Here is a 13,881-nt window from a genome sequence, read left to right as displayed (position 1 = left end):
ACACGATCGTGTGGAAAATTAAAACATTCGTGGCGAAAACCGACGGACAAAAGTTCGCGTAAAATAAAAGAAAATAACTTTTTATTTGTAAACCGACCTACAATTTGGATAATTTACGCAAATGTCTACAAAAATCTTGAATTTTAATACTAAGGGCAGCTCATATTCTCGAGTTATGGCCGTCAGATTCAGCAAGGTTTTAGCTGTTCGGTGTTTTCCCACGCGGCTTCACACACAACTAACCCACGCGTCGTCAACATACCCCCAGATATGTCCAGTTTCCGGACACCACTCTTTGGGAATTCAAAGCCCTTTTAATTGTGCATAACGTGGGTTTTGATCATAAAATTATTAGAGTTAAAGTGACTGGACATTTAGTTAATACTAGAGAAATAAGTTCATACTATAGTTTACAGAGACGTTAAGCAATACTTCAAGGAGAAAATAGGGACAAATGTTTATGTCTATTCACGTGGTTTGCGCAAAGTAAACGATTTGCGCAAATAACGAACGTGTGCGCGCTGACCTGTTTTGCGCAGTAGGTTTCTGTGCACTAACGTAGTGCGCAAATACAAAATGTGTGCATTTGATTAATTTGCGCAGATAGCCACAGTAGCAATGCCGCCAAGTTTAATTGTGTTAAAACTTTAAAATTTAAGAAAACAATATCTAACGTAAGCGGCGCATCATCATTAGGTATTCTCTTCATCATTTGCATTGTATACAATTCAGTCGAGACACTAATAGGAATAAAAGTTACATTTGGCAAAGTTTTGGTTCAGCAAGTTTTATTTTGTTTTATTTTAATTACTACTTACAATACAATGGAACTTTTCAAGAAATTATGGAGCACCACCAGGCAGTTTTGGCAAAACTATGCCATATATGTGCAAGAAGGCTAGAAACTCCAAAACAAAAACAAGCTGGTAAGAGTAATAAAAAAACCGTTGACTGTTCGAAGTACAGAAAAGAAGTGTATGCGGTTTTTAATTTAAGTACATAGGAAGATAACCCGGGGGTTCACCCTGGATCAATCTGCTATAAATGTTCACGATCTCTACGCTATGCATCACAGGGCGACAGATTAGATAGTAGTCCTGACTATGAAAATGCATTACGTTTACCAAGACTAAAGTGGACAAAGCATCCTAGGACTGGTGAATGTGATATCTGTGAGCAGTTTTCTAGGCAAACTGTTGGGAGTCATCAACCGAACAGAGAACGACCCGGTCAATTGGCCTACCCAATTTTTTCATAGATGGCTTGTAGTAGTCCCTCCAAATGCTGGCTTTCGAGTTCGTTGATGGCAGAAGACGAAGATCTGCTCTCTTGAATCCAGCGACACGACCAGGAAGAAGAAGTGCGTTCGCCTCTGCAAAGTTGTCAATGAACTGGAAGACTCGTTTTGTATCCTCGTAGCTCAACACTCTCTTACACTCAACTCGACCACCAGACTTCTTACGCCGTGGAGTAAGCCATTGCTCCCGGTACCATTGTTGCACTGCACTTACCTTATTCTTGCTGATGCTAAAAACAATATACAAATAAGACAATTTTAAGGCTTTTTTAATTGCTTTTTTTTCCTCATCAATTTCAAAATACTTCCAAAAGTGTCACCTCACACTCACAGGGCTTTTTTATATATAACAAATCACATTGTACTCACACATGAAGGAAACGAAAGGTCTTGGTGCAAACCCTCTTGCTTCTGATGTAGTAGACATTACGGGATCTCTTGCGCTCTTTACTAACATCTTTGGGCTTGAAGTAGCCTATTGTTTCGCTTATGTTCATCGACGTATGGAAGATCCCCAGCAGTATCAAGTCTTTTTCTCCTGAACAAACAGCAAATGCCAATAATCAGCCCAACATACTGAAGCATCATGATACTTAAGGTAATTTAAACGATGAAGATAAAAAAAAAGGGAACCAACTAGTATTGTAATTCAAATAGACACAGACAAATCACTTAGGCCTCATTAATAAACTGATAGGCCTATTATAGGGATACTGTCATAGTTCATAAAAAAACTCATCTACGAGTACGAGGTTGTTTCTTATCGTTTCTGCCAGTGCCACTTTACCACTACTTGTAAGTTGTACTATTACGTGTTTAGTGGCGACACTATAGCACACTGCACTAGTTTGTATAGCAAAACAAACACATAATGAAGTTATAGAAAAATCCCTTCAAAGTTTGATATCAGCCCAGTTCATACTTCCTGCAAATGCGAATTTGACTTGAATTTGACGACACAGCTCTATGTCAACGTTCATATCGCATTTTCATTCGCAGGAAGTATGAACTGGGCTATTATAGGCCTAATAGGAGTATAAGCTTGTTTTTTATTGTATACTATTTTCCCAATCAATGAGAAAACCAGGGCACTTAACACTAGTGTTATTTTAATGATAATGGTACAACTACAATGCACCACACCATAATTCTTTTTTTAAAAAACTAACAGGGGCGTTCTACCTCTGTTTCGCCACAAAGCCTCCTGACAAGTCTGGAATGAACCCATCCAGATAAGCCGATACATATTTTATTAAAAGCAACAGAGTACACAAAAATAATACAAACCTTTTTTTCTTTAATACAGGTACGAAAATAATACTTACTCTTTAAATGCTTATAGAAAAGTTAAACAGCCTCCTCTTTTATCAAAACTTTACTTTAAAGAACTGTTATCAAAACTAGAAATTTCAGGAAGAATTTCTTTGGCAATTAGATATTCACACACTGATTAGTAACTGATTAGACCCGATTCGTTTTTTAGAAAGATAAACTGGCAAGGAGTTACGCGAAGACGGTGGAGGACATCCTTCAAAGGTTCCTAGGTGGCGACTGTGGCTTGCGTGGTCCCACGTTGTTCTGCTGTTGCACCTTCATGGTTTCCAGAGCTCTCATGCAGTCTACTAGAACGTCTTGATAGTACGTACGCTGCCTGGTCTCTTCATGAATCATCACTCCTCTTACATACGTTAGGGTCTTGATATGTTCCATGATGGTGGCCACCTCTGGGCACTGGGGGGGAAGACGCCGGATGCGCATGAACTGTTGGTCGGGGCCACTGTTCCCTGATGGGCCGGTTGGCGGGGTGGTCTTTGGGGCGATGGGGCGCACTGCCGTTACCGGGGCTCTCACTGGAGAAAAGCGGGGCTGTGAAGTCACTGATGCCTTGGGGGACGCAGAGCGTGGCGTGACGCTTCCGGGGCCTTGACGGACGAAGAAGGTGGCTGGGAAGCGACTGGGGCCATGACGGACGAAGAAGAAGGTCGTGGCTCCTCTTCCATGGCTTCTACTTGAACCTCCATCTGCTCTTCGTCTTCCTTAACTCCTATTTTCAGGCCAGGCAGCGATGAAACGATGCTGAGGGCATCGTCATCCCATTCCTCCTCATCTGAAGGAGATGGGTGGAGGGGCGACACAGCCAGTGGCATCTTCCAGCTCAGCTGTTGGAGGAAGGGCTTCTTAACCAGCTCGGCCTCCTGACTCACTTCAGCAGCAGGTGGATCTTCGTTGCTCTTGACAGTTCTCCGTGCCTCGCGGGGCTTGGCGATGTCTTGTCCGGGCTCCTCCCTCACCAGGGGTTTTGCTTTAATCTCCGTGACCTCGTGCACCTTCTCTGGGTGGGCCGTCTTATAATTGCGCCTCAGATTATCTCTTCTTTTATCCGCGTACTCGCAGATCCGGCAATGGAGGAAAACTGGGGGCCCGTGGGTATACTTCCGGTGACGGTTTAACCCCTTCTGTTGGGTGAATGCCTTGTCGCACTTCAAACACTTGTAGGGCTTTGGCTTCCAAACTGCCCTCTGGATTTCCATGATTTACGAATATTCTCAAATCTGAAACGACAATAATAACAACGCCATCTTGTTGTTATAACGTTTATAAGGTAAATGATCAGCCAACTGGCTTAAAACCCAATGCCAATTTGCATATTTATAACTCCGCCAAACTGGCTAAACAAAACTAATGTCAATAACATCCCAACTTAACGGTACCGCAGGGGCAATTTGTGCGCCCTCTTTGGGTATCTAGAGTCAGGTTCGCTCGGGGTCAAAGGGGTCACTGGCCTGCTGTTGCCTGCGCTTAGTGTGCTACTATCATCTTCCTCCAAAGACGTCCCGACACCTTCCAAAGGTGCATCTACATTATCCACTACAGTATCTGCTCTACTGGTACTTCTTCAGACGTGACTTCAAGCGCCTCAATCTCCTCAACGGGATTTGCCATGGGGATATTCCATGCATCAAGAGGGTCACCTTGATAGGGTTTCAGTCTATCCACGTGCACTACACTTGGCTTTGCACCTCTCGCCCTCTGAATTCGGTATACTACATCCGACAATTTCCTCAGCACAAGATAAGGTCCTTCCCACTTAAGCCTGAGTTTGTTGCACACCCCCTTACAACTCGCTTTCCTTAATCAAAGTGTGGAGGCAGCATTGTGCCGTCTTTGAGGCAGCGAGAGGCAGACGGTGAGTTAGGAGGGCGCCACCATGCGGCGGAGTTTGGTTATGCCATTCTAATGCCTCTGTCGCTGGTCGGTTGCTTTTCCGACTTCCAATTACAGGTAAACTTTCTTCTTTTTGCAAGTGTGATTTAAATATATAAACTTTAGGGCAATAAACCGGGTATAACAAACATCATTTAGATTTATCCATCAGCCCATTCAAGCTCTGGATTGTATTTTATTTTTCAGTAATTAAAGTTTAGTCAAAGTTGTAAAGTAGATAAAACTGTCATGGCCCCGTCCATAGCAACAGCGCTTTGCTGGTACATGTGCGTTTATTTAACACGAGCCTGAGGTTTATTGTATGTGGTGAATTAATTCCTGTAGTTAATGCATCTGTGAAATGGGTAATTTACAGTACAGTTATATGTATTAAGTCTAAGTTGATTGAGCAATGTGGGCATATTTTGACGAATTAATGGTGATCCATAGTCTAGTTATGCTACAACAGCGCCCTCTACGTCATTGGTAGACTTGTCAAATTGGTACATGTATTGACATAGTGTGTTAATTAGCTTGCCATGGTGTATTATTTGGAGAAGGTTGTCTATTATTATTAAGCTGATGACTTTAAGACTTTAGAATAAATCTTTATATTGTTCTGATAATTCTTAAGGGTTTTAGGACAAGATGATCTGGATAATCCCATGTATATTGTTTTGACTGGTAGAAACTAACTGTACTGCTGGAAATAATTGTTTAATACAGGTCTTACAGATACAGGTGTATATTTCAACCAGAAGGGTTGCAAATTAATTAATTGAGAGTTGCATTATTTCACACTCAGTATTTTACCTAATTGGATAGATTTTGGTGGATACACACTGCATGTATTTATCATACTAATGATTTCTTTTATTTTCTCTTTTCTCTTTTACTTGTTAATTGTTTACTGTTAACTTTGTATGCCATTCTAATGCCTCCGTCGCTGGTCGGTTGCTTTTCCGACTTCCCATTACAGTTACCAAATTAAAGAGTCAATCCGAGCCCACTGATGTTTCGAGGTTTCAAACTATTTTAGGCCTCGTTCGTCACCCCCCTCCACACGTGTCAGAAGTGGGATTGACTGCTGTAATTTCAAACAACAAAAGCGATGTTGTAGGCATTGAATGGTATCAAAGTTTGTCCAGTCCTGTGTGCTGCAGGTCTTGTGAAAATAAGCTGTTGAAATGAGTGCTACTGTAAAAGTCAGCAAGGATGGTGGAAAGTCTCTTTGGTTCCCTCTTCAGCAAGGAAAGCTCTCGCTACAGTCGCTGGAGGACTATTTCGAGGGTGCCATCGGCGTCACTTGTATCGATAAGGATGGTGAGGAAGTGGTGCTACCCAAGGAAGACAACCTGATTCTACCCCCTGAAGACGGCTGGGAGGACCATGTTTACTCCGTCGTTATCAGAGAGCAAAAACCACAGATATCTCCTTCAACAGCCCCCAGTCTCACACATGTCGTGATGGCACCTGATCGGAAGCTTCACACCTTCGAAGGCAGAGAAGATTCCTCCATAAAATCTGTTACAGTAGAAGAATTTGTATTGCAATGAAAAACGCATTCCAACGATACAACGTGCCACTTGACCAGAGGGGACAGTTTTTGCTGGATTACCTGCGTGCCGGCCCAAAGATCGAAGTAAGGTCCCTCCTCTCTGGTGGGAAAAGCGCCCAGGATTGTTTGGAGTATATTCAGTCCTCATACGGAGAATCACTTACGAGTGGGGAACTACAATGCCAATTCTTGCAACGCCGACAACGCCAAGGTGAGTCAATCCGCCAGTATGCTATTGACTTGGAGAGACTCTTTCACCGATTACAGAAAAAGGATCCAGGCCTGTACAAAACCCCTGACACAATCATTAAGAAACAATTCGTGGATGGGATCGAGACAGAGGGACTGCGTCACTCATGCAGGGATCTCCTTGACCGAACTTCCGAGATTACATTCTGCGAGCTTAAGAACTGGGCAGTGAAGAGAGATGAACGCGAACATGCTCATCATCAAACGACACCTCGAAGTGCATCCGCTCTGCATGTTCAAGAAACTCAAGAGACAGAGTCACCTGTTTGGAGGAGCAGATGAAGATAATTCTCAACAAACTAGATGCCATCACGAGTCATGCCAATGTCTCCTTCCCCAGCAGCGGGCCCCAACACTGGCAAGGTGGACCCGAATCTCCATCCCCACCCAGATGTTACAACTGCGACCAGTTCGGGCATTTTGCTCGTAACTGCTCGGCCCCTCGCCGCCAGCCAAGAAATGTTTTCCCGACACACCCGACACCTCCCCAGCAGTCGTATCCCGGTCAGCGATTCACCCAGAGTCGTAGGAATGAGATGGGAAACTAGCTCCCTTGTCTGTTTTGAGCCAGACAGCCAGGGGGAAAAGTGACGGCTTGCTTAACTGTAATACAAGAGAATTTATGACCAAGGCGACTGCTGATTGTTTTACTGTCAATGCACTCTTTGGTGAGCAACAGGTGCCTTGTCTTTTGGACACTGGTTCTATGGTGACAACTATCACCAACAATTTCTACGTCACACACTTCAAGCCAAGAGGTATACAACTGATGAGCGTACCAGAGTATTTCCAGCTGGTATCAGCCAATGGCACTTCCATACCATACACTGGAGTTTTTGAAACCAACATCTCAGTCTTTGACTTCACTGTTCCATCCAGGGTGGTGCTCGTCATTGAGGACTCCCGGGTATCAACCATGGCATCAGGTATTATTGGAACGAACGTCCTGAAGGAATGTTGGAGCAAATTCATGACATCTCAGGGACAGACCCATCTGAAGAATATTGAGCCACATGACAATCACAAAGTGTGGGAGAGTGCAATGCAGACAGTGCAGAAACGTGAAGAATTTACATCAAATCAAAATCAGATTAGTAGAGCATATCTCCGTCGGGGACCAGCTGTATTAATCCCTGCCAAACAGATGATGATTTTACAAGCCTCAGCCAGCCCGGGTCCAGATAACACAGCGTACGTTGCAGTATTGGAATCTGGTGAATCATCCAATCTCCCCAATGGTGTTCAATTGAATAGGTCGTTAGTCAGTGTCCATGGGAGAAAGTTCTCCTTCATTGTAGCGAACGACACAGATCGAGATGTTGTCTTACCAGGTCAAACCTGCATCGATACTCTATATAACGGAGAACTCATTACACCAGAGGACGAAACCCACGAGTACAACATGAAGCAAAACCCAGTGAATTGTTCTTCGATGTCTACGTCTGACAAGAATGATACACCGTCATTGTTGCATGATCTGAAGTTGGGAGATCAATTTTCACACGAAGAAGCTTCAAGATTCGAAAAGCTGCTCCAGAAGTATGACAGTGTATTCTCGAAGAACGATGGTGACTTGGGCCACACTGACACCGTCAGACATCGCATTGATACAGGTGATGCCTCCCCCATTAGTCAACGATACCGGTCACTTCCACCATCACAATACAAAGAAGTCAGGGCACACATCCATGAGCTGCTTGACAAAGGGATCATCCAAGAAAGCTCAAGCCCATGGGCATCCCCGATTGTAGTCGTGCGAAAAAAAAGACCACTCAATTCGCTTATGCGTGGATTACAGGCGACTTAATAGTTTGACGATGAAGAACGCATTTCCGTTGCCCCGAATCAATGAGTCTCTTCAGGCCCTTGGGAATGCAAAGTATTTCAGCACCATGGATCTGACGTCTGGATTCTACCAAGTTGCCATGGAAGAGAGTGACATTCAAAAGACTGCCTTCACAACGCCTTTTGGGCTGTGGGAGTACACCCGTATGCCCTTCGGCCTCTGCAATAGTCCAGCAACGTTCCAGAGGTTGATGCAGCGATGTTTTGGTGATGAAGCCTTGGTGAGGAACATCTACAGCGTCTCGAAATGGTATTTCAGCGGTTACAAAAACACGGTTTAAAGCTGAAACTTTCAAAGTGTGACTTCTTCAAAACTCAAGTGAAATATCTTGGACACCTTATCTTGGCCGGAGACGGGGTGAAGCCAGACCCTGGGAAGATTGCAGTAGTAAAAGACTGGCCAGTGCCAACAACTGTCACAGATCTGCGATCGTTCCTTGGCTTCACTGGATTCTTTCGCAAGTTCATTCACCGATATTCTAGCGTCACTGCACCACTTCTCAAATATCTCACAGGGACATCGCGTAAAGGAAAAATCAGAGACGGACAGAGGAGAATAGAGCTTGACGAGGCGGCACATTCGGCGATACAGTCACTAAAGTCAAAGTTGATTGAAGCCCCGGTGTTGAGGTTTGCAGACTTCTCGCTACCATTTACAGTGGAAACAGATGCAAGCAGTAAAGGGCTTGGTGCAGTGCTCTCACAACAACAACGCGATGGCTCAAAGTCAGTGGTAGCCTATGCCTCACGATCACTACGACCAGCGGAGAAGAACGATAAAAATTACTCAGCATTCAAGTTGGAGTTGTTGGGCGTACGCTGGGCCGTGTGTCAGGCATTCCGGGATTACTTGTTTGGAAACAAGTGCATCATCCTCACCAATCACAATCCCCTCAAATACTTGGATACCGCAAACCTGAGTGCAGCTGAGATGCGGTGGGTACAGCAGTTGTCAGCATTTGACTTCAAACTAGAATACCGCTGATAGAGCTATCATCTTGTACCATCCGCGCCACTTGTGGTCCAGTTGGTGTAACCACAGAATTTCCTCAGATGTTGGCCCATCAAATCCAAGTAACTACCGACGAAGGCAGCCAAAGTTTACCGGGCTATTCTGCAAAGATGCTGAGAAGTTTACAAGATGAAGATTTCATCCTCCAACGGGTCATCCCCTACGTAAAGAGACAAAGACGTCCATCAGAACAAGAGAGGCAGAACGAACCAAGTGACGTTGTTTCAGTTCTTAAACATATGAACCAACTCTTCTTCAAAAATGAAGTCCTGTACCGACGTTCTATATTGCAAGGAGACGGTATGTGTGAACGATTGGTGACCCCTGCCCGACTACACGAGGAGATCCTGACTCTTTTTCATGATAATGCAGGACACTTTGGCGTAAAGCGAACCCTGAAGCTGATACAACCCCTCTTCTACTGGCAACGAATGGAAATCTCCATCCACACTTGGTGTCACCAGTGTGAAAGATGCAGTTTAAGCAGACGCCCTACTCGTGCTACTCGGCCCCCACTGGGAACTCTACGTGCCACAGCTCCCCTTGAGGTAGTGGCTATGGACTTTACTGTACTGGAGCAGTCATCTGATGGGTATGAAAATGTACTTGTACTCACGGACATCTTCACGAAGTACATACACTTGGGCAATCCCTACAAAGGATCAACGTGCACAGACTGTCGCCAAAATGCTGGTGAAACATCTCATCATACCATTTGGTGCTCCATTGCGTCTGCATTCTGACAATGGAAAGTGTTTTCTCGCTCAGGTAGTGTAGGAACTTTGCACGTTGTATGGCATCGGACAGTCCCACACCACATCATACCACCCCCAGGGTAATGGGCAATGTGAAAGATTTAACAGAACGCTCCATAACTTGCTTGTTGCCCTGCCAACCCATAAGAAGACAAGATGGACCGACTCTTTTCCTCATTTAGTGACAGTCTACAATAACACAAAACATTCTAGTACTGGTTACGAACCCTTCTATTTGATGTTCGGGAGGAATGCTCGCTTACCCCAGCACCTTGTTCTTGGAGTGGATCGTCCTCAACTCAGCGGCGTCAGTGCTGGCTCCTTCACTAAAAAGCATTGTGAGAATCTTGATAAGGTGCGGGCCCTTGCTACAGCGAACTTAGACAAGAAGGTAGAATTAAGAACTTCTGCATTTGAGAAAGATGTGTTTGAGAGGCCCCTTTGTACAGGAGAATTCGTGTTAGTCCGAGACCGATCTCACAGAGGAAGGGCAAAGATTCAGGACTATTGGGAAACCGACCCATACATGGTAGTGAAACAGCCTTTAAAAGGACAACCAGTTTATGTGGTGCGAAACTCAAGTGGACGACAAAAAGTGCTTCATCGCTGTGAGCTGAAACATTGCCCATGGGATGCCAGACCCCCAACCACCCCGAGCACAGAAGACGATAACACTATTGATGGTGTAACCTCATCAACGAGCGATGACAACTGGGGAGTGACACTAACCCTTCCCAAACAGCCACCCTCCAACGCCCCCATACCAGCCCCCTCTCCTTCAGACGAGCCCCTTGCAGTAGTTCCAGCCCCCTCTCCTTCAGACGAGCCCCTTGTAGCAGTTCCAGCCTCCTCTCCTTCAGACGAGCCCCTTGTAGCAGTTCCAGCCCCCTCTCCTTCAGACAAGTCCCTTGTAGCAGTTCCAGCCTCCTCTCCTTCAGACCAGCCCCTTGCAGTAGTTCCAGTCCCCTCTCCTTCAAACGAGCCCCTTGTAGCAGTTCCAGCCTCCTCTCCTTCAGACGAGCCCCTTGTAGCAGTTCCAGCCCCCTCTCCTTCAGACAAGTCCCTTGTAGCAGTTCCAGCCTCCTCTTATCAGACGAGCCCCTTGCAGTAGTTCCAGCCCCCTCTCTATCAGACCAGCCCCTTGTAGCAGTTCCAGCCTCCTCTCCTTCAGACGAGCCCCTTGTAGCAGTTCCAGCCTCCTCTCCTTCAGACGAGCCCCTTGTAGCAGTTCCAGCCTCCTCTCCTTCAGACCAGCCCTTGCAGTAGTTCCAGCCCCCTCTCCTTCAAACGAGCCCCTTGTAGCAGTTCCAGCCTCCACTTCTTCAGATGAGCCCCTTGCAGTAGTTCCAGCCCCCTCTCTTTCAGATGAGCCCCTTGCAGCAGATCAGCTCTGTGCACCAGGTGAGAACTTTATCCTCAGAACTACCCATGACATCTCATCTGTGGAAGGACCACAGATGTCACCAACTGACACAACTGGGAGTGCTGAGACGACTACCGAAGCTACGGCAGCCGCAGAAGTGCCCAGGAAACCGAGACGCTCCAGCGGCACGACGAAAGGAAAACCCCCAAGTAGGTACCAGTTTTCTAATGTTGTTCGCTTATTAACTCAAGTCAAGGATATGATGGCAGCCACTACTGAGAAAGACTTGAGTAGCTCAGATACAGACTAATTATCAGTATGAACTATTGCTGCTCCAATCCCCAATTACATGGGGAGACAGAACTGTATTGGAATGTGTGACAAAATGTTGTCGTATTTATCACTGGAATAAGAACAGTTAAGGTGAGGAAGCTCAAAGGCCCATGGGCATTTCAACCTTGCTTAGTTTTCCAAAATTGTGATAATAATTGTATGTGCATTTATCTACTCACTAGTAAAGTCTTGCCAGAACAGTTGAGTTGAGAAGTTTAAAGTAGAAGTTTAAAGTAGGAGTTTAAAGTGAGGAGTTTAAAGCAGTTGTGTGTTACTCTTAGGTGTTGTATTTAACTGTTAACTTGTTTGACAAAAGTTTTTAAGTGTTTTAAAGTTTAGCGATAAAGTTTTGACTTGTCGTCAGGCGACGACAAATTTGTGTGGGAGAAGATGTGGAGGCAGCATTGTGCCGTCTTTGAGGCAGCGAGAGGCAGACGGTGAATTAGGAGGGCGCCACCATGCGGCGGAGTTTGGTTATGCCATTCTAATGCCTCCGTCGCTGGTCGGTTGCTTTTCCGACTTCCAATTACAGGTAAACTTTCTTCTTTTTGCAAGTGTGATTTAAATATATAAACTTTAGGGCAATAAACCGGGTATAACAAACATCATTTAGATTTATCCATCAGCCCATTCAAGCTCTGGATTGTATTTTATTTTTCAGTAATTAAAGTTTAGTCAAAGTTGTAAAGTAGATAAAACTGTCATGGCGCCGTCCGTAGCAACAGCGCTCTGCTGGTACATGTGCGTTTATTTAACACGAGCCTGAGGTTTATTGTATGTGGTGAATTAATTCCTGTAGTTAATGCATCTGTAAAATGGGTAATTTACAGTACAGTTATACGTATTAAGTCTAAGTTGATTGAGCAATTTGGGCATGTTTTGACGAATTAATGGTGATCCATAGTCTAGTTATGCTACAACAGCGCCCTCTACGTCATTGGTAGACTTGTCAAATTGGTACATGTATTGACATAGTGTGTTAATTAGCTTGCCATGGTGTATTATTGTGAGAAGGTTGTCTATTATTATTAAGCTGATGACTTTAAGACTTTAGAATAAATCTATATATTGTTCTGATAATTCTTAAGGGTTTTAGGACAAGATGATCTGGATAATCCCATGTATATTGTTTTGACTGGTAGAAACTAACTGTACTGCTGGATATAATTGTTTAATACAGGTCTTACAGATACAGGTGTATATTTCAAAACAGAAGGGTTGCAAATTAATTAATTGAGAGTTGCATTATTGCACACTCAGTATTTTACCTAATTGGATAGATTTTGGTGGACACACACTGCATGTATTTATCATACTAATGATTTCTTTTATTTTCTCTTTTACTTGTTAATTGTTTACTGTTAACTTTGTATGCCATTCTAATGCCTCCGTCGCTGGTCGGTTGCTTTTCCGACTTCCAATTACAGTTACCAAATTAAAGAGTCAATCCGAACCCACTGATGTTTCGAGGTTTCAAATTATTTTAGGCCTCGTTCGTAACCCCCTCCACAAAAGGGTCCGTAGCCCTCCTGTCATAGTTCTTCCTCTGGCACCTCAAATTCGCCCCTAGGCGACCCTGCGCCCTATCATGAGCCTTTTGGATCCGGCTCTGTAACTCTTCTGCATAATCAGTCTTTACTTCATCTGGTTCAATACCCGGATGTTGCACTGTTAAGTCCACGGGGAGTGTCACCTCCCGACCCAGCATCATCATATTGGGGGATTCCCCGATGCTCTCCTGTGCCCGACATCTGTATGCACTTGTCGCAAATGGGAGATACCTGTCCCAATCACGCTGATTCTTGTGGGAGTCAATCATCATTGACACTATGTTAATGAGAGTTTTATTAAATCTCTCTATAAGACCGTCCGACTTAGGATTGTAAGCCGTTGTTCTTGTCTAATCCCCAGTACATGACACATTTCCTGAAAAACCTCTGATTCGAAGTTGGACCCTTGGTCTGAATGGAGCTCGCTTGGTACCCCGTACCGACATACAAACTTGCCAACAAACTTGGCGGCAACTGTCTCGACCCTTGCGTCCAGCAGTGCATATGCCTCCATCCACCGTGTGGAGTAGTCTCCTACCACCAAAATCCACTGGTTCCCATCCTCTGATCTGGGAAGGGGACCAACTAAATCCATTGCTACTCTATCCATTGTACCTCTTATATTGTACTGCTGTAATGGTGCAACCCGCCTCTTCGGAGGGGATTTTCTCTTTGCACATTGGTTACACTGGCGAAGACATGCTCTTACATCAGC

General features: G+C 44.7%; 1 protein-coding gene across 1 annotated transcript; it reads right to left on the bottom strand.

Moving 5' to 3' along the window:
• Positions 1-1,178: 1,178 nt before the first annotated feature.
• On the bottom strand, positions 1,179-3,007 carry LOC117305643. The gene is made up of 3 exons (XM_033790520.1): positions 2,860-3,007; positions 1,667-1,835; positions 1,179-1,527 (listed from the first exon to the last, which is right to left on the bottom strand). Exons 1-3 carry the CDS (start codon positions 3,005-3,007, stop codon positions 1,185-1,187), a joined length of 660 nt encoding a protein of 219 aa, XP_033646411.1. The 3' UTR covers positions 1,179-1,184.
• Positions 3,008-13,881: the final 10,874 nt, after the last annotated feature.

This window comes from Asterias rubens, unplaced genomic scaffold (assembly GCF_902459465.1).
Source record: "Asterias rubens unplaced genomic scaffold, eAstRub1.3, whole genome shotgun sequence".
In the NCBI taxonomy this organism is placed as follows: Eukaryota; Metazoa; Echinodermata; class Asteroidea; order Forcipulatida; family Asteriidae; genus Asterias; species Asterias rubens.
The sequence above is the reverse complement of the archived record's forward strand: the minus strand, read 5'-3'. Positions and strand labels throughout refer to the sequence as shown.

What these genes read in the sequence shown, in the direction of transcription:
- LOC117305643 (XM_033790520.1), bottom strand. Translation starts at nt 3,007, where the DNA reads ATGGAACATATCAAGACCCTAACGTATGTAAGAGGAGTGATGATTCAT. An exon ending in GCAGAACAACGTGGGACCAC is followed by an intron (nt 1,836 to 2,859) that starts GCAAGCCACAGT and finishes CTGTTTGTTCAG; the next exon opens with GAGAAAAAGACTTGATACTG. An exon ending in ACCTTTCGTTTCCTTCATGT is followed by an intron (nt 1,528 to 1,666) that starts GTGAGTACAATG and finishes TATTGTTTTTAG; the next exon opens with CATCAGCAAGAATAAGGTAA.